This window comes from Lissotriton helveticus, chromosome 2_1 (genome assembly GCF_964261635.1).
Source record: "Lissotriton helveticus chromosome 2_1, aLisHel1.1, whole genome shotgun sequence".
Lineage (NCBI taxonomy): Eukaryota > Metazoa > Chordata > Amphibia > Caudata > Salamandridae > Lissotriton > Lissotriton helveticus.
Genome location: NC_136059.1, coordinates 718,271,045 through 718,293,745, shown reverse-complemented (window position 1 = coordinate 718,293,745; position 22,701 = coordinate 718,271,045). Strand labels below are relative to the sequence as shown.

General features: G+C 51.7%; 1 protein-coding gene across 1 annotated transcript in view; it reads left to right on the top strand.

The window, feature by feature from the left end:
• CHD1 (chromodomain helicase DNA binding protein 1) overlaps positions 1 to 22,701 on the top strand; it is a 1,592,763-nt gene that overhangs the window by 50,996 nt on the left and 1,519,066 nt on the right. The window contains exon 3 of the mRNA XM_078675438.1: positions 16,137 to 16,311. Coding sequence (XP_078531564.1) covers positions 16,137 to 16,311 — 175 coding nt within the window. The remainder of the gene's footprint in view (positions 1 to 16,136; positions 16,312 to 22,701) is intronic.

Here is a 22,701-nt window from a genome sequence, read left to right as displayed (position 1 = left end):
AGTGTTTTGTCTTGATATCACCATGATTACTTATTGTGTTGCCTTTAATTGGGGTGTTGACAGTTTGTGCCTTTGATGTATGCTTATGATATCGCATCAATTTTTAATCTTGCAAAAAAACTGGGGAAGAAACCAGTTAGTGCAATGATTAAATTGTATAACGCCAAGTCAGTTGCTACTGCAGTGTATGGCAGCGAACTATGGGGCTACGTATCAGGAGAACAATTACAGGTTTCTGAAAATACTTTTCTTAAACGTCTTCTATGTGCCCCCCCTAGCACCCCTAACTTTGTAGTTCATGAGGAACTAGGGACACAGTACTTACGTGACAACTTCGCTCTAAGGCCACTGATTTGTTGGGTTAACCTGTGGTTAAATGAGGAAATCACTCTTACGCATCAGATTGTGAGAGATCTTGTATCTCAGGATAACTCCATGTGCATCCCCTGGCTAAAATACTTGAAAAACTGTTTTGTAAAGTTGGGGCGTTCAGATCTGTTTACTCGCCCCAGTGGGATTGTAAAGGGGGATGTAACAGCAATTAAAACTGCTTTTTGTAAGTATAAGTTGGCCGATAGAGAGAGTGTGGAACTGCTAAAGCCAAGTGTTAGGAAATATGCTATGTTAAAAAGACATGTGTTAGCATAGAGCCCTACCTGGCAGGATCATTCAGTTCGCATGAAAAATTTCTGTTGTCGAGGTTTAGATTTAACATCTTTCATCACCTTTTAATTAGACCCAAGTCGAATATTTTTAGCAAATGTGCAGCTCCCTGTGGCTGCGACGGGAAGTCTCCACAGGATATGCTGCATTTTATGTTTTTATGTAGGTTTTATGAATATCCCCGCCAACGTTATCTTGTTGCCCTACTAAGAAAACTTGGTTTTAATCAAATCAGACCAGCTCTTATTTACCTACAGCTTCTGCATCAGGACAGTGTTCTCCAAATAATATCGTTTTTAAAATTAACCGTTAGAATGAGAACCTGTTTGGATCAATGACCCTATATACTTTTTCTGTCTAACTGCCAAACTCATTGGACTTCTTTTTAAATTACGCTTTTTGCACCTCATTAAGCACTGTCTGCACTTTATAACTATCCTGTATGTATACTGATATTGGGACAAAGGAAATTTGTATTGCATAATGACTTTATATATGGCAATAATGTGTGTGATGCTTTTTAACTGTTGTATATATGTACACTTTTATGGTTTGAAATATAACCAAAATAAAGTCTCTTTTGATTTGATTTGATTTGATATTGCTTTAACCTCTACCCAAATTGGCTACTAGAGGAAACTGAATGCCATCCATGCATACATTGTTGCTAATAGACTACAGAGTTACATGAACAAGACTGAGGTTACTATTTTGGAAAATAACCCAGCGATCATTACGCACAAGGTGGCTGTCTTGGAAGGATCATTGGCAAAAAAATCAGTCATGGGGATCATTTGTCTCCCAGAATGTAGTTTGCTTTAATTCGCTGTGTGGAGGCATTTTCAATAGCCCTTCTATAAAATCACGCAGAGGGAGGATTGAAATTGTAGCTTTTTACTAGAGTGAGCTCTGGACACTGAGCAGGAAATTCAAATAGGATTTGCTGGAGGGATAATATTTTTAACATATCAGTGGTCTTCCCAAAGCGCAATGATCCAAGCATATGTGTTGAGCTGGATCTAAGCTCCCTGGTGCATTAAGCCACGAGTAAATTGTTTCTTGACAATACAAAGTTAAAAAAAAAAAAATGTCAGAACAAAAGACAACCGTTTGCAGGAATGATTACAGGAGAAGCAACATTTCTCGGAGTTTCTCTTTAATTAGGAAGGCACTTGATATTACTAGCAGTTTAGTGCTGTAGATAGATATCACATTGGTTTTTGGTGGGTCATTATAAAGCCCATGTTAAGGGACTTCAGAATTAGGTGAGAAGAGTTAATGTCATCAAATACCTGGGTGTCAGGGCTGCTTATATGCTTTTTTACTTTTAAGTTTCTTATCCATTCAGTTATCTGGAGAAACGTTGATTTGCGCCTTAGGCTTGAACCCTTAAATTTAGAGTTGAGGTAGATTCAATATAGTTCTGTGTAAGGATGCTGCAAAGTATTAGAAAACCAATTGTATTTGTGGGAGAGGCATAAGTATAATGTTAAACATCTCTTATTGATCTGCGTGTTATCAGCGATTAGGATGAGGAATATGTACCAGTTGCTATATGATATGAAATTAAAATGTGTAAACATACAGCAAGCCTCTTGAATAAATGTCCTGTTCTTGATGTGATTGGTCACTATTGTGTATAAATGGGCCACTGTAGATTATTCATTACTATCCCCTTTTATAGTTTTGGAAGCTCCTTTTCTCAGTGCTCAGATGACAAAATGCTAGGATGTCTCAATTAAAGGGAATTGTTTCAAAGTTACTATTTAGAGCAAGGAAGGAAATTTAAGACATCGATAGGGCTCAATTGAGAAATACTTTACTTGCCATGCATAGATAAGAGCTGGTTTTAAACTAGGGTTTACCTAAAATATTTATGATACCTATAGCTGGTTCTTGAGTATATGTCGAACCAGAAACAAAGGAAGTGGTGTTGTGTTAATTACTTTCTCATGTTGATTCTTTCTCAGTGGTAGAATTGATTTGAAAACACCTGTAGCTGTTTGTAGTGCTAATATCACGATAAACTGAAAATCAATGATTTGTGTGTTTTTTTAGGTCCTCCCTCTGCAGCACGCAAGCGCTGCTTAGGAGGACCTTTAGCCATCGCTCAGGACTTTTGCCTAAACGTGCGCATGTTTTCCATTCGTTTGTATTGCAACTCGTGCACGTTTGGCGTTTCCCGTGCGGGAGCGAGCAGCGGCGCCATCAGTTTTTAATGATCTTGATCGCTCTTTCAAAACAAATGGCGCCGCTGCTCGCCCCCCGCAAGGGAAACGCCAAACATGCACGAGTGGCAAAATGACCCAATGCAAAACATCCATGCGTTTAAGCAAAAGTAAATGCTATGTGTATCTGGTCCCTGTTACTTTGCAGAGACTGCTTGTTGTTTCTAATTATCAGCCTCTTTCTGCTCTCCCATGTGCCCCCTTCAAGATCCCCCTCTCCTTTCGCATTCTGCCAGCACCCTCCTACGCAATAGTCGTGCACCACCACGTCCACCGCCACGTCCACCACCGCCACGTCCACCACCGCCACGTCCACCACCGCCACGTCCACCACCGCCACGTCCACCACCGCCACGTCCACCACCGCCACGTCCACCACCACCACGTCCACCACGTCCACCACCATCATGTCCACCACACTACCACGTTCACCACCACCACGTTCACCACCACCACGTTCACCACCACCACCTCCAGCTCCACCACGTCCAGCTTCACCACGTCCAGCTTCACCACTTCTACCACAACCTTGTCCACCACATCCACCACCACCACCACATCCACCACCACATCCACCACGTCCACCACCACCACTTCCACAACATCCACCTTCACCACGTCCACCTCCACCACGTCCACCACCACCACGTCCACCACCACCACGTCCACCACCACCACGTCCACCACCACCACCCCATCCACCACCCCATCCACCACTCCATCCACCACCCCATCCACCACCACATCCACCACCTCGTCCACCACCACCTCATCCACCACCACCACATCCACCACCACGTCCACCACTACCTCCACGTCCACCACCATGTCCACCACCACATGCACCATCACATCCACCACCACGTCCACCGCGTCCACCACCACCGCATCCACCACCACCGCGTCCACCACCACTGCGTCCACCACCACTGCGTCCACCACCACCACGTCCACCACCATGTCCACCACCACGTGCACCACCACCACATCCACCGCGTCCACCACCACCGCGTCCACCACCACCGCGTCCACCACCACCGCGTCCACTACCACCGCGTCCACCACCACGTCCACCACCACCACGTCCACCACGTCCACCACGTCCACCACATCCACCACCACGTCCACCTCCACCATGTCCACCTCCACCACGTCCACCTCCACCACCACCAGGTCCACCATCACGTCCACTACCACCACCACCACGTGCACCACCACCACGTCCACCACCTCCACGTCCACCACCACCACGTCCACCACCACCACATCCATCACCAGGTCCACCACCACCACAACGTTCACCACCACCACGTCCACCACCACGTGCACCATCACATCCACCACCGCCGCGTCCACCACCACCGCGTCCACCACCACCTCGTCCACCACCACCTCGTCCACCACCACGTCCACCATGTCCAACACCACGTCCACAACCACAATGCCCACCACATCCACCACCACCATGTCCACCACGTCGACCACCATGTCCACCACCACGTCCACCACCTCGTCCACCACCACCACATCCACCACCATGTCCACCACGTCCACCACCACCACGTCCACCACCACCACGTCCACCACCACCACGTCCACCACCACATCCCCCACCACATCCCCCACCACATCCACCACCACCACGTCCACATCCACCACCACGTCCACCAGCACCAGGTCAACCACCACGTCCACCACTTCCACCATGTCCACCACCACGTACACCACGTCCACCACCACATCCACGTCCACCCCACCACGTCCACCACCACGTCCACCACCACCACGTCCACCACCACCACGTCCACCACCACCACGTCCACCACCACCACGTTCACCACCACCGCGTTCACCACCACCACGTTCACCAACGTGTCCACCACCATTGCGTCCACCCCCACCACGTCCACCCCCACCACGTCCACCCCCACCACGTCCACCACTACCGCGTCCACCACCACATCCACCACCACCACCACATCCACCGCCACCATGTCAACCTCCACCACGTCCACCTCCATGTCCACCACCACCACCAGGTTCACCATCACGTCCACCACCACCACTACCACGTCCACCACCACCACGTCCACCACCACCACGTCCACCACCACCACATCCACCACCACCAGGTCCACCATCACGTCCACCACCACCACTACCACGCCCACCAGGTCCTCCACCACCACATCCACCACTACCACCATTACGTCCACCACCACCACGTCCACCACCACCATTTCCACCACATACACGTCCACCACCACCACATCCACCACCATGTCTACCACCACGTGCACCATCACATTCACCACGTCCACCACCACCTCGTCCACCACCACCTCATCCACCAGCACCTCGTCCACCACCACGTCCACCATGTCCAACACCACGTCCACAACCACAATGCCCACCACATCCACCACCATGTCCACCACGTCGACCACCACGTCCATGTCCACCACCACGTCCACCACCTCGTCCACCACCACCACCATGTCCACCACCACCATGTCCACCACCACCACGTCCACCACCACCACGTCCACCACCACCACGTCCACCACCACCACGTCCACCACCACATCCACCACCACCACGTCCACATCCACCACCACGTCCACCAGCACCAGGTCAACCACCACGTCCACCACTTCCACCATGTCCACCACCACCACCACGTACACCACGTCCACCACCACATCCACATCCACCCCACCACGTCCACCACCACGTTCACCACCACCGCGTTCACCACCACCGCGTTCACCACCACCGCGTTCACCACCACCGCGTTCACCACCACCGCGTTCACCACCACCACGTTCACCACCGTGTCAACCCCCACCACGTCCACCCCCACCACGTCCACCCCCACCACGTCCACCACTACCGCGTCCACCACCACATCCACCACCACCACCACATCCACCGCCACCATGTCAACCTCCACCACGTCCACCTCCATGTCCACCACCACCACCAGGTCCACCATCACGTCCACCACCACCACTACCACGCCCACCACCACCAGGTCCTCCACCACCACCAGGTCCACCATCACGTCCACCACCACCACTACCACGCCCACCACCACCAGGTCCTCCACCACCACATCCACCACCACCACCACCAGGTCCACCATTACGTCCACCACGTCCACCACCACCATTTCCACCACATACACGTCCACCACCACCACGTCCACCACCATGTCCACCACCACGTGCACCCTCACCACCACCGCGTCCACAACCACCATGTCCACCACGTCAACCACCACCACGTCAACCATCACGTCCATGTCCACCACCACGTCGTCCACCACCACATCCACCACATCCACCACCACCTCGTCCACCACCACCTCGTCCACCACCACCTCGTCCACCACCACACCTCGTCCACCACCACCTCGTCCACCAACACCTCGTCCACACCACCACGTCCACCACTGCCACGTCCACCACCACGTCCACCACCACCACATTGACCACCACGTCCACCCCCACATCCACCACCACCTCGTCCACCACCTCATCCACCACCACACCTCGTCCACCACCACCTCGTCCACCACCACCTCGTCCACCACCACCTCGTCCACCACCACCTCGTCCACCACCGCCACGTCCACCACCGCCACGTCCACCACCGCCACGTCCACCACCGCCACGTCCACCACCGCCACGTCCACCACTGCCACGTCCACCACTGCCACGTCCACCACTGCCACGTCCACCACTGCCACGTCCACCACTGCCACGTCCACCACTGCCACGTCCACCACCACCTCGTCCACCACCACCTCGTCCACCACCACCGCGTCCACCACCACCGCGTCCACCACCACCCCGTGCACCACCACCGCGTCCACCACCACCACCACGTCCACCACCACCACGTCCATCACCACCACGTCCACCACCACCACGTCCACCACCACCCCATCCACCACTCCATCCACCACCCCATCCACCACCACATCCACCACCTCGTCCACCACCACCTCATCCACCACCACCACATCCACCACCACATCCACCACCATGTCCACCACCACATGCACCATCACATCCACCACCACGTCCACCGCGTCCACCACCACCGCATCCACCACCACCGCATCCACCACCACCGCATCCACCACCACCGCGTCCACCACCACCGCGTCCACCACCACTGCGTCCACCACCACGTCCACCACATCATCCACCACGTCCACCACATCGTCCACCACGTCCACCACATCGTCCACCACGTCCACCACATCATCCACCACATCGTCCACCACATCCACCACATCGTCCACCACGTCCACCACATCGTCCACCACCACCACGTCCACCACCACCACGTCCACCACCACCACGTCCACCACCACCACGACCACCACCACCGTGTCCACCACCACCGTGTCCACCACCACCGTGTCCACCACCACTGTGTCCACCACCACTGTGTCCACCACCACCGCGTCCACCACCATCGCGTCCACCACCACCGCGTCCACCACCACATCCACCACCACCACCACCACATCCACCACCACCATGTCCACCTCCACCACGCCCACCACCACCAGGTCAACCATCACGTCCACCACCACCACGTCCACCACCACCACGTCCACCACCACCACGTCCACCACCACCACATCCACCACCAGGTCCACCATCACGTCCATCACCATCATTTCCATCACCATCACGTCCACCACCACGTCCACCACCACATCCACGTTCACCACCACGTTCACCACCACATCCACCACCACCATGTCCTCCACCATGTCCACCACCACGTGCACCACTGTGTCCACCACCACCGCGTCCACCACCACCGCGTCCACCACCACCGCGTCCACCACCACCGTGTCCACCACCACCGCGTCCACCACCACCACGTCCACCACCACCTCGTCCACCACCACATCCACCACCACCACCATGTCCACAACCACAATGTCCACTACCACATCCACAGCCACCATGTCCACCACGTTGACCATATCCACCACCACGTCCATGTCCACCACCATGTCCACCACCACGTCCACGACCTCGTCCACCACCACCACGTCCACCACCACCACCACCAGGTCCACCATCACATCCACCACCACCACCACGCCCACCACCACCAGGTCCACCACCACCACGTCCACCACCACATCCACGTCCACCACCACATCCACCACCACCACCAGGTCCACCACCACGTCCACCACCACCACGTCCACCACCACCACGTCCACCACCACGTCCACCACCACCACGTCCACCACCACCACGTCCACCACCACCACGTCCACCACCACCACGTCCACCACCACGTCCACCACCACGTCCACCACCATGTCCACCACCACCACGTCCACCACCACCAAATCCACCACCACCACGTCCACCACCACGTCCACCACCACATGCACCACCACATGCACCACCACCACGTCCAGCACCACGCCCACCACCACCACCACCATGTCCACCACCACGACCATGTCCACCACCACCACCACGTCCACCACCACGTCCACCACCTCGTCCACCACCACCACGTCCACCACCATGTCCACCACGTCCACCACCACCACGTCCACCACCACCGCATTCAACACCACCACCACATCCACCACCACCATGTCCACCTCCACCACGTCCACCTCCATGTCCACCACCACCAGGTCCACCATTACGTCCACCACCACCACTACCACGCCCACCACCACCAGGTCCACCACCACCAGGTCCACCACCACCAGTTCCACCACCACCAGTTCCACCACCACATCCACCACCACCACCAGGTCCACCACCACGTCCACCACCACCACGTCCACCACCACTTCCACCACCACCACGTCCACCACATACATGTCCACCACCACCACCACATCCACCACCATGTCCACCACCACGTGCACCATCACATCCACCACCGTGTCCACCACCACCGTGTCCACCACCATCGCGTCCACCACCATCGCGTCCACCACCATCGCGTCCACCACCATTGCGTCCACCACCATTGCGTCCACCACCACTGCGTCCACCACCACTGCGTCCACCACCACTGCGTCCACCACCACCACCACATCCACCACCACCACCACATCCACCACCACCATGTCCACCTCCACCACCACCAGGTCCATCATCACGTCCACTACCACCACGTCCACGTCCACCACCACCACATCTACCAGGTCCACCATCATGTCCATCACCGTCACGTCCACCACCACGTCCACCACCACGTCCACCACCACGTCCACCACCACGTCCACCACCACGTCCACCACCACAATGTCCACCACCACGTTCACCACCACGTTCACCACCACGTTCACCACCACATCCACCACCATGTCCACCACCATGTCCACCACCATGTCCACCACCATGTCCACCACCATGTCCACCACCATGTCCACCACCATGTCCACCACCATGTCCACCACCATCGCGTCCACCACCATCGCGTCCACCACCATCGCGTCCACCACCACCGCGTCCACCACCACCGCGTCCACCACCACCGCGTCCACCACCACTGCGTCCACCACCACTGCGTCCACCACCACTGCGTCCACCACCACTGCGGCCACCACCACTGCGGCCACCACCGCGTCCACCACAACATCCACCACCACCACGTCCACCACGTTCACCACCACATTCACCACCACGTTGACCACCACGTTGACCACCACGTTGACCACCACGTTCACCACCACCACGATGTCCATCACCATGTCCACCACCACCATGTCCACCACCACCGCGTCCACCACCACCTTGTCCACCACCACTGCGTCCACCACCACTGCGTCCACCACCACCTCATCCACCACCACCATGTCCACCACCATGTCCACCACCATGTCCACCACCATGTCCACCACCATGTCCACCACCATGTCCACCACTGCGTCCACCACCACTGCGTCCACCACCACTGCGTCCACCACCACTGCGTCCACCACCACTGCGTCCACCGCCACTGCATCCACCACCACTGCGTCCACCACCACCGCGTCCACCACCACACCCACCACCACCACACCCACCACCATCACCACCACAACCATCTCCACCACCACATCCACCACCACCACCACCACATCCACCACCACCACATCCACCACCACCATGTCCACCTCCACCACCACCAGGTCCACCACCACGTCCACTACCACCACGTCCACCACCACCACGTCCACCACCACCACGTCCACCACATCCACCACCACCAGGTCCACCATCACGTCCATCACCGTCACGTCCATCACCATCACGTCCACCACCACAATGTCCACCACAACATCCACCACCACCACGCTCACCACCACGTTCACCACCACGTTCACCACCACGTTCACCACCACGTTCACCACCACATCCACCACCACCATGTCCACCACCATGTCCACCACCATGTCCACCACCATGTCCACCACCACCGCGTCCACCACCACCTCGTCCACCACCGCCACGTCCACCACCGCCATGTCCAGCCCCACATCCACAATCACAATGTCCACCACCACCATGTCCACCACGTCGACTGCCATGTCCGCCACCACGTCCATGTCCACCACCATGTCCACCACCACGTCCATGTCCACCACCACGTCCACGACCTCGTCCACCACCACCACGTCCACCACCACGTCCACCACCACCACGTCCACCACCACCACGTCCACCACCACCACGTCCACCACCACCACGTCCACCACCACCACGTCCACCACCACCACGTCCACCACATCCACCACCACATCCACCACCACATCCACCACCACGTCCAGCACCACATCCACCACCACCACATCCACCACCACCACATCCACCACCACCGTTTCCACCACCACGTCCATCACCACGTCCACCACCACCACGTCCACCACCATGTCCACCACCACCATTTCCACCACCACGCGCACGATCCTATCCACCACCACCAATCCACCACCACCACTGTGTCCACCACCACTGTGTCCACCACCGCGCCCACCACCACCGCGCCCACCACCACCGCGTCCACCTCCACCGCGCCCACCACCACCGCGCCCACCACGCCCGCGTCCACCACCACCACGTCCACGTCCACCACGTCCGCGTCCACCACCACGTCCGCGTCCACCACCACGTCCACGTCCACCACCACCACGTCCACCACCACCACGTCCACCACCACCACGTCCACCACCACCACGTCCAGCACCACGTCCACCACCACCACGTCCAGCACCACGTCCACCACCACAATGTCCACCATCACATCCACCACCACCATGTCCACCACGTCGACGTCCACCACCATGTCCACGTCCACCACCACGTCCATCACCACCACATCCACCACCACCTCTTCCACCACCACCCCTCGTCCACCACCACCTCGTCCACCACCACCTCGTCCACCTCCACCACGTCCACCACCACCACGTCCACCTCCACCACCACCACGTCCACCACCACCACGTCCACCACCACCACGTCCACCACGTCCACCACCACCACCACCACCACCACGTCCACCACCACCAGGTCCACCACCACGTCCACCACCACCACGTCGTCCACCACCTCCACCACCACCACCTCCACCACCACCACGTCCACAACCACCACGTCCACCACCACGTCCACCACCACGTCCACCACCACGTCCACCACCACGTCCACCACCACGTCCACCACCACGTCCACCACCACGTTCACCACCACGTTCACCACCACGTTCACCACCACGTCCACCACCACCTTGTGCACCACCACCTTGTGCACCACCACCGCGTCCACCACCACCGCGTCCACCACCACCGCGTCCACCACCACCGTGTCCACCACCACCGCGTCCACCACCACCGCGTCCACCACCACCGCATCCACCACCACCGCGTCCACCACCACCACGTCCACCACCACCACGTCCACCACCACCACATCCACCACCACTTCCACCACCACCTCGTCCCCCACCACCACGTACGCCCCCTCCACGTCCGCCCCCCCCACATCCACCACCACCATGTCCACTGCGGACAATGCCCTTCGCTGATCCAAAATGTGGTACTGTAATCTGGCAGCCAAAGGGTATGTGCTGCATGGAGCTGGGCCTACCTTTCCCAAGGGCAAAATAAACATGAAAACGTGTTGTCCTTGACCCCAAACAATATGTCCTGGGCATCTGGCTATAGGAATTCCACACTCTTGGGTCATGATTTGAATGGTGCAGCAGGTGCAGTGGCACAGGGGCCAAAAGCTCTAGAAAACACACTGAACACAGATTATTGCTATATTTTTCCACTAAACAAGCAGACACAATTGAAATTACCTTACAGGCACTAGGGCAATGAATGCTGCAGTAGGTTCAGTGGCATTGGCGTAAAAAGTTCTAGGAAACCCACTGAACACCAATTATTGCTATATTTAACAACTAAATAAGCAGTCAGGAGTGCTTTTTGTGTTTGTTTTGTAAGCATTGCACCCACAGTAACATATACCCTAAAGCATCACGGTAATAAAATCTGCAACCTATTGGACTTTCTGTCTACCTACAACTTATGTTACATTTTGCGCATTTATATGTCACATTTTCACAGTTTTTGTATGGTCCTGAAATGCTTCTGAACCTGGACAAACTGACACCATGGCAAGGGCATTCTCGACTATTGTAAACACTAATAAATACTTCTAACTTACCATATGGCATTCCATACCAAGCTTTGGAAAAGCCAATCGGTCTCGCCTATGCCAGTAATCTAACATAGGCAAGACCTATTGGCTTTGCCAGTGATTGTTGATCTTGTCATCAGTGGAAATCTGTCAACTGCATGCTCACTGTTCCTAAAATAATCAATGACATGCTTGTCTTTGGCCTCTTTATAAATGACTTGTGCAGTTTAGGCCTTTCTGAAACCTAAAAAAGTCACATTTTGGGTGGCAAATTTTGCAGGAAAATAACATTTGTGATCATAAACCCCCAAATTCGCAGTATTTTGGTGGCAAGCAGAAAATGTGCCTGTCACAAAAATTCCTTTCAGGCCTTGGTCTATCACTGCTGGAAACTCTTCGAAATCAGTCTGTGACAGTTTCCAGAAGCAGGTCACATCTGGCCTGATCCCAGAGAGTGCACATTTAAAACTGAAAACTCTGCTGTCACTGGCATCTGCTAACCTCCATTCCTTCTAAACGCGCAAAGGGCAGCAGGGGTGAATGGGGGGGAGGGGGTTAGGGGAGTAAAAATGACTCCGTAGGGGTAGGGGGAATGTATGGAGGAGAAGAGGGACCAGTTTAGGAAAATTATCAAGAGGGACCAAACTGTGTCCTGGAGATGGAGGCTGGAATGGAATGGGCGTTTCGACCGCATGAGTCCGAGGGTGGTGGTGTAAAAGATTCAAGTGGCTGCATGGAGATAGCGAGTCCCACAAGTCAGAGAAGTGGGGATGGATGGGACGTCTCTGGAACAGAGAGGCACATAGAAAGATACGTTCAGCCTCATAGCACAGGTGGAGGGCCCTGTACATTTGCAATGTGTTAACAGGTAGGCAATGAAGGAACGTAAACACCTCTGTTGCCAGCTGGCCTTTTGCTCACCCTTCTTTCAATGTCTGTGGCAGCGCAGACTCAATGACAGGAGCATCAGCCTTTTTCATTTTCTTAAATGACAATGTTTACAGGTACTTATGTAAAAATTACTTAATTTGTGTAAAAGTACAATGTTTTTGCCAGTAGCAAAATTGTGATATACTAAGGGGATCTGAACAGTTAGATCAACAAGGCTCTTCTTACTGCCTGGAAAGATAAAAGTCCATCAAGTTGTCTATCTTGATGCCCTTAGCCTCTTCTGTTTTTCTTATCCTTTATATGGTCTAAATTAAAATGTGCTCGAAACTCTGAAGTACTGTGTAATTCAAAGCTTTTCTGCTTTGTTGATTTAAGTGAATTTTATGGCCCAGTAGTAGAATTTTAGGCTGTGACGGTTATCTCCAGCCTGACGAAGGGAAATGATTCAAGTACACAAATCTAAGAAATCCAGTGCTGGAAAGCAGTAGTAACAGGTAAGTTACTTTTGTCCTTTTTACTCCATGGTTTTTAGGTCTCGCCTTTACCATTCCGAAGGAATGGGAAATGGCGAGAATTCAAGTGCTCGAACTGATTGTGAAACCACCGCTTTTTTTCGTGGCGTTTTCTTCGAGTGCACGTGGCCACAGGCACGCGCTTTTGGCCCATACACTTTCATGGCCATCTGTTCCTCAATGTCCCTCCCACCCTTCGTTTGATCTTGCCGCGAGTTCAGGCTAATGGCACTCCCCCCTCCCCCAGCACAGAGCACGCATCGCGGCCGCACAGCACATCAAAGGGCTTCTCCCAGCGTGTGCTGTGCGGCTTCTCCTCCCCTAATTATGTGGCCGGCCGTACTTGTGTTTCCCGGCCGCTTCCCGGCCACTCTTGTATTTAATTAGCAGCAGCAGCATTTCTCCTGCGCCAGGCCACATCAAAGGCTCTGTGCCACTTTCACCCACACAGCAACACTTACAGACACGCAACGCCACTCACACCCACGCAAGCCCACTATCATCCACGCAACACCACACTCACCCACGCAACGCCACTCACCCAAGCAACACCACTCATCCACGCAACCCCACTCATCCACGCAACCCCACTCATCCACGCAACCCCACTCATCCACGCAACCCCACTCATCCACGCAACCCCACTCATCCACGCAACCCCACTCATCCACGCAACCCCACTCACCCACGCAACGCCACTCACCCACGCAACGCCACTCACCCACGCAACGCCACTCACCCACGCAACGCCACTCACACACCTAACGCCACTCACACACGCAACGCCACTCACACACGCAACGCCACTCACACACGCAACGCCACTCACACACGCAACGCCACTCACACACGCAACGCCACTCACCCACGCAACGCCACTCACCCACGCAACGCCACTCACCCACGCAACGCCACTCACCCACGCAACGCCACTCACCCACGCAACGCCACTCACCCACGCAACGCCACTCACCCACGCAACGCCACTCACCCACGCAACGCCACTCACCCACGCAACGCCACTCACCCACGCAACGCCACTCACCCACGCAACGCCACTCACCCACGGTGGGTGCAGATTGTGGGTGCAGATTGTGGGTGCAGATTGTGGGTGCAGATTGTGGGTGCAGATTGTGGGTGCAGATTGTGGGTGCAGATTGTGGGTGCAGATTCAGGGTGCAGATTCAGGGTGCAGATTCAGAGAAAACTCAGCAGCACCACCACCATTGCAATGCAATAGGTCTCGTTTTAACGCAAATTTAAGCTATAGGCCTTGTAAATGACAAAGCCTTTTATTTATGTTCCAAAAACCAGAACGCAAAAATAAAGGGTATTATCATTTACAATGCTAATAGTTCAGACTCGCGTTATTGCGAGACCTATTGCATTTCCAATGCTTGTTTAATGTTCACTCCTTTGGTAGGCAAATATAATTTTGTTTGAAGTATGATAACGCTTATTGAACATGGGTGAAATCGCATGAAAGTTAATGACTGGCATCCGTAAATTTATTTTAGATATTTTCATACCCAAACAAATGAAACTTGAGCATGTTTAAAATTAGCTAAACGTGCAAATATTTATACACATTAGACCAGCAAAGTATGCATATTTGCAGAAGTGGTAAAGGGTGAAGGAGTGTGGCTCAATGGTTAGAGCGGCAGAGCCTGATGCAGAGTTCTGGCCAGGGACCAGGGTTCGATTCCCGCCTCGGCAGGGTCTCGGGCTCAATTTCCTCGGACCTGTTAATTCTCGCCTCGGTGCCTAGTCTAATCACGGGCCCCACGCTGCAACTCTGGGCAATAGCTTGCTTAGCCTCCACACCGGCCCCAGCAGCACTAAGGATGCCCGGCTTCACCCTGGGGGTGCCCAGGAGTGGACACTTCACAGGGAAAGCCAGGAGGGGTTCCACAGCGGTATGAGTATCAGCGCCAGGAAACCGCATAGGCGACACCGCAAGGTGACCGTCTGGTGACAGTGCGCTCTATAAGTACCATGACATTTACATTTACATTTACCTAACATGATTGAATCAAGTCGTTGTTAAATAAATTAGTTAAACGCCTTTGCATTATTTGACCTTGGTAGATTAAAATAGCTTCCTTCAGATTAATAACAAATGCATTGTCGTTTTGCTGTTTGTGTTGCAGCCATTCAGATGACACTGGATCTGGTTCTAGCTCGGGGAGCAGCAGTGGGAGCAGCAGTCAGTCTGGAAGCAGCGACTCGGGTAGTGACTCAGACTCTGGAAGCCAGTCTGAGTCTGATTCACTCAGAGAAAAGAAACCGATACAGGCTAAGCCTGCTCCCATAGATGGCACAGAGGTAAGTGCTAAAGGGTTTTGTGTGTTTACTTTTTCACAATATATCTACATACACTCAAGTCCTGGCTCAGCCCATTCTCAGCTTGTGTGTACCTTCCCATCTAGTAGCAGGTTTGGGAACCGCCTCTGTATATGTTGATTTCAGAAATTTGCACACCGTTACCTCACATCTGTGTATGCAGAAAACATGCCATTCCTCCTTCCTTGAATTATGTGCACCCTCGCCGTTTTCTTTGTTTTCCCCCTTATTAATAGGTGTTGATCGGATTCTGCTTTCTGTGTGGTCCAGATTCTGCGTATAGTGTTGCTTGATTCCAGTGACACAGTGTGCACGGGACACACATCTGAACCACTTATGGTGACATGCCAAAGTATTAAGGGCAACACTGTTCCAAGGGTTGCTTGTGTTCAGGACGGTGAGGACCTGGCTGTTCGGGCTGGACTGTACCCATGAGGAACAGGGTCAAGGCTGATTTGCATATGGCTGGGTTCAAGCTGAGGTGGCATGATGGGCAAAAAAATAATGGATTTGGATGCAGCCCCTAGCGGTCGCCAGTGGCTTAGATTAACCCAAGCATTCCATCCATCACTTTGATTTTGATGCCCTAATATCATCAGCCAGCATTTCGTATTCTGTATTTCTGACCCCCTGAAGTACTTGTATATCTGTGGTGTGGTTCTTTTTTTTGTTTGTTCTGACACAGGACTTCAGTCGTAATCGAAACTGTAATAAGAAAGCTCATTTGCCTCAGCTAAGTGAACATCAGATGAAATGCTAATTTGATGTATTACAAAGGAATAACACCCAACAGCTAAATATTAAACCAAGGAAAACTTTGGCATCTTTAATTAAATGCAAATAATCAAATGCTGCTTAAACAGAAAATCTGCTACGTTCTGTTACCTTAAAAAAAATCTCAAAATGCAATCGAGCAGAGCCTCTATGACCCTCTGAAAATGAGCTAATTTAACCCCCTTTCAGTCTTATAAAATAGGCAAACTCTAAAAGAACTCGCATATAAATCCTGGTAGTCTGGCGACTGTCTCAAATATTGGTTGTTTATTTCCCTCTCACCCCAAACTTGTTTTCCATTGGCACAGTATACCTGTAGCTGACAAAACTCTTTTTTTGTGTCAAATTTTGGATGGGTTATATCGCTTTTACATGCTCCCTACACTTTTATGGACTTAACACTTTAGAGGACATACTAATTTTCCAAACTTGTGTTTTTTGATTTTTTTAATTAAATGGCTGTTTTATTGTTTTTTTTCTCGAAACTAATTATCACATTCCATCCGTACTGGTTTATACAGTTAGTATTTGCTATAAAATTGGACACTATCCAAAGATACTCAGTGCAATTGTTCTGGTCACTTATTGGTTTCCCTTTTAACCTCCCTCCCCCCATCACCTCTCCCAACCCTGGGGAATGAAACAGTCCAGAAGAACACTGCAGTATATTGAAGTTTGGCATATATTAGTTTACATTTAGCAATAGGCATAACTGGTATACGTGTGTCTCAGTACAATCTACAACATGATTTGGTTCACTAGTGAGCTTTCGTCTGTTCCGCAAACACTTATTCTGTCTACTTTTACTAATTGAAAAGATTTAGAATTTGTTAACATGCTGAGCAGGAGACCCCAGGAATGCCCCCTGACATTCAGTCCGAGGACACCAAATCTCCTCCAAGCTCTCATCAGCTAGAACACTGATAATCTCTCCATTGCTAATGTGTGCCACAGTCTGAGCTACCAGAATGAACATGGGTGGTGGATTTCTTTTTTCCCAGTATACCACTAGGAAGCAGTTGCTGCCTCTAAGCAGTTCCATATCATTAGCCAATAGGATTTTGCCTGTTTCAGCCTAAGGGAGCAAAGTCCCAAAAGGACATAGGCTAATTTAAGTGGTATGGGGTAAACTAGTGTTGTTTTCATGGCAGCCAGAATCGTATTCCAGTAATGTATGAGGTATGGGTAGTCCCACCAACTGTTTTTAAAAACTCCTACTAAACCACATCTGGATTAGTGCATCGGTATGGGGATGGTATTTGTTGAGAGGGATATAAGTGCTGGTTGAAGACCGCCATATAGTGCACTTCTGTGCATTGTATTGTATATTCGTTTTTAGTAATACTTTGCCATGCTTTTCCACTTTTGTTCCTACTTAATTGTACAAGTGAGCCTTAAAGGGATACGAGTTGATGGTGGCATGTTTACTAGCAAATTATTTAAAGTGGGAATTCACCCGTTCATGCCACCAACTGGTTTTTTAAGGTCTCGGCTAAGCGAGCGAAGCTCGCTCTCGCCAGAGACCTTATTGTTAGCGGCTCAGCTTCCCAGGAGGACAGCACTGGCCGCGCGCGCCGATTTGTTAAGGCCACGCGCACGAGAACGCGCTCGCGGCCAGGTGCTGTCCTCCTCGAAAGCTGCCTCCCTTCCCCGTGCAGGGCGGGCCGCCGCGCTGCCTGCGGCGACCCGGAAGCATTGCCGGCCAAACCGGAAGTAGGTGCTGTTGTTGCTTGTTTTCTCTGTAGGCATGCATGGTGGCGTGCTTTCGCTTTCCCTGCCTCCCTTCCCCAGTGGGAGATTGGAACGGTTCCGAGACGGGCTGAAGGGCCCAGCGGCAGTGATAAGGAATCCACCGCGGCGCGCGCAAGTAGAATATTCAGTGAGTGATCTTGATCTGAACTTCACGTCTTTCATAAAATTACAACTTTCCTTCTAAGCAGGCTTAAGGCACATTCTCATCCACACTGAAACCAGTGCAAAGGTGGCTGTGCCTGCCGTGTCAGTCTCGCGGGAACATCCCGTGCTCTCTACTTGTGTGTGGAATATTGCATTAGTGCTGCCTGTGAGAGAGAAAGAGAAGCTACTGCTGCCGTTTGGTGTGTGTGAGAGAAGCTTGTATTATTCCCACCCGTTTTCTGTGTTGTGGGCAAGTGAGGTTTGTACTGCTGGTGCGGTGAGCGTGTGTGTGTATGTATGTAAGATCAAGCCCGCAGTTCTGTTCGTTCCCCGTTCTATGTGTTGTGTTTGGGAGGCTTGCACAGCTTCTACATCTCTGTATGTGTGTGTAAGAGAGAAGTTTGCATTGCTCTCTGTTATTTTGTTGCTGCTTAGTTGGTGGGTGTAGGTGTATGTTAAACAGAAGCCTGCATTGCTGCTGTCCGCACACGCAAGGAGAGAGGCTTACACTGGCTGCTGCTACTTGTACGTGTGACAGAATTTTGAATTGGTTCTGTTATGAACACCTCGTCAGAAGTAGTAAATGCTAAACAAATGCGATTAGATGTATTTGTGAAGGAAATTGCTGCCCGTTGGAGGACAGTGTGTATGTGTTGAGGGAGTTCACTTTGCTGCGAGTTTTACACTATTACCATAGCTGGAAGGGATAACACGTGTATGTGTGTGCATGTCTGACTCATAGTTCTACTGTCACCTCTCTATCTGTTGTATGTTCTGCTTCTGACACTACCTATATCTCTATTGTATAGTTTTTATGTGAAGTAAGTGCTTTAGCTGCTGCTCCATCCCAAACATTTATTTTGGCATACTTCTCTTCCCAAGGCATTACACCTCACACCCCTCTAGAGGTGCAAGCTGCAGTGGCATTCTGACGAGGGCACTAGTACTTTTTTTTTACAAACTAAACACTGCTTAGCAGAGCAAGAGAGTAGCGGCATAATGTAATCAGAAGTAACACCCACCGTTTGGACTCAATAGGCATGTGGCAGAACCAAAACTGCACCACCAGCGAAAACAGAGGGCGCTACAGAAATGAAGATGGCGAGTGGGTGGATGGAAGCAGCAGTCTTATGAAGTAAAACGCAGAAAGCTTGACAGCCGCTCTGCAATGAATGTGTGTACTAATTTTAGCTGCTTCTGCGGTCAAAGGAAAATAAAGAAAATATGTGTGGAGAGCAGCAGTCTGTTCCACATCTCCACTCGCTTGGGAGGACTAAAAACTATGTACCATTCACCGGATCCAATGCATCTATCTAGATATCTATCGATCAAAGAAAAACAAAGGTTAAAGTGACATTTTAGTCAAGTAAAATGTCAGTTTAAAAATAACATTTTAAACAAAAAAACGCTGAAATTCACTATTTAGAGTTAACCGAAGTAACTATACCTTGCGCCTTCACCATGCAGTGTTGTCATAAATTATGTAATTTCAGACGTCACCAGTGATTTTAAATGATACCATTGAACAGGTCATGAGTGATGTGATATGTGAGGTCATAAGCAGTAAATCGGGAGGGGGGCCCAGTTATAGCTCGTTTTATGGCATGAGTTATAGTTACTTCAAATACCTATAACTAGTGAATTTCATTTTTTTTTTGTAAGTTTAAAATAGTATGTTTTAACTAACGTTTTCACTTAACTGTAGTGTCTGTTTAACTTAATTTTTTTAATTGAATTTCTATGGTTTTGTAATGTCAAGTGACATTATTACAATTCAGATTTACGACGCCACTTTAACCATCCCTCGCCCCACACGCCATCCCTCGCCCCACACGCCATCCCTCGCCCCACACGCCATCCCTCGCCCCACACTCCATCCCTCGCCCCACACTCCATCCCTCGGCCCACACGCCATCCCTCGCCCCACACGCCATCCCTCGCCCCACACGCCATCCCTCGCCCCACACGCCATCCCTCGCCCCACACGCCATCCCTCGCCCCACACGCCATCCCTCGCCCCACACTCCATCCCTCGTCCCACACTCCATCCCTCGCCCCACACTCCATCCCTCGCCCCACACTCCATCCCTCGCCCCACACTCCATCCCTCACCCCATACTACATCCCTCGGCCCACATGCCATCCCTCGGCCCACATGCCATCCCTCGCCCCACACTCCATCCATCACCCACACTCCATCCCTCGCACACCCTCTATCTCTCTCACCCTCCCTCTATCTCTCTCTCGCCCTCCCTCTATCTCTCTCTCTCTCGCCCTCACTCCATCTATCTTTCGCCCTCCCTCTATCTATCTATCGCCCTCACTATCTATCCTAGCAGCACAGCATCACTCGGCACCACCACAGCATCATTCAGGGGCACCACAACATCACTATGCGCTACCAATATGCTTATAAGTATAACAGTAACTTACAATATTATTATAATATAATATTATTGCCAACATTGCTTAATATTTTGCAACAGCTATCATCTTGCAAATCATCTTTATACACAAATACAGACTTTGCTAAAAATTTAATGCAACACATTGTCATATACAATGCCAATAACTCAAACTTTAATGCTGCGAGACCTATTGCATTGCAAATGCTTGTTTTTTTATTAAGTTGATTTCCAAGTAGCTGCCCCCCTTAATGTCCACATGAATGATCAAGTGATTCAGTTGTGAGTAGTGATATAGTTAGTCAGCTTCTAAGTTGAATTTCATCTTACAGGATTCAAATAATAGCCCCTCCTGTCCATAGAATATTGCTAAATTGGTTAACAAATTCCCTTGCTTCCACCTACTGAATGAGCCTCTTTCCACAACTGGTGTACATACTGAATGTTGGTGGATATGAGTAAGTGGGAAGGGACACATGGATATTGCAGTTTTTACATAGGGTGTCACATTTAGTGTCGTTTTCGTGGGCATTTTGATGTAGGCGTTGGGTAATCTATCTAATTTTCTTTCTGTATTAAATCTGCCCCCATCACCACCCCCTATAATGTTTAGGTCGCAGCCTACCAGACAGCGCAGCTGTCTAGTTTGCTAAAGACATCTTGGGAACATTCCTTAAGTCCTCCACCCTCTCTACCCTTTAAGAGGGTGTAGGTTTAATGTATATAGTGAAGAACCGCTTTGCATTACAGATCCTAAATTGTCCTTCATCTGTGCCACCTTTGTCCCTGTCAGCATCATAAGAACTTATTCATGAGGTAGTTTCTTTTAGAAGCAATCACTGTGTCCTCAAAGTCTGCATGGATAATAATTCCCTCTCCATCCATTTAAGGAAAAGGTGAGTAAGGCAATGTCCCATTTCGGACCTCCGCATACTAAATCACTTTCTCCTCTCTGAATGATCAAGGGGCTGGTACTGGCTCATTTGTTGGCAGCTGTCCAAAGCAAGTGAGTGTGCTCAATGATCCTTCTGGACAACTATTTCAATATCCCCTCTCTTCTAATGCCATGAACACATTTGTTTTTTGATGGTGTTAGCGCTGAAATCTCGTGGTAATCTCTCTTTGTAAAGTTTAGTAAATATGGTAGAAATGTTGGCTTCAGCCAGATCCACATCCAGATTGTCTGCAGGAGTGGAGCTATCAAGACTGTCCAGGAAAGCTTGTTCATCAAGGGTGCTCCATTTTCTGATAAGGCCCCCTTCGATTGCCGGGGGCTTGCTGCAGGTAGGGACAGAGA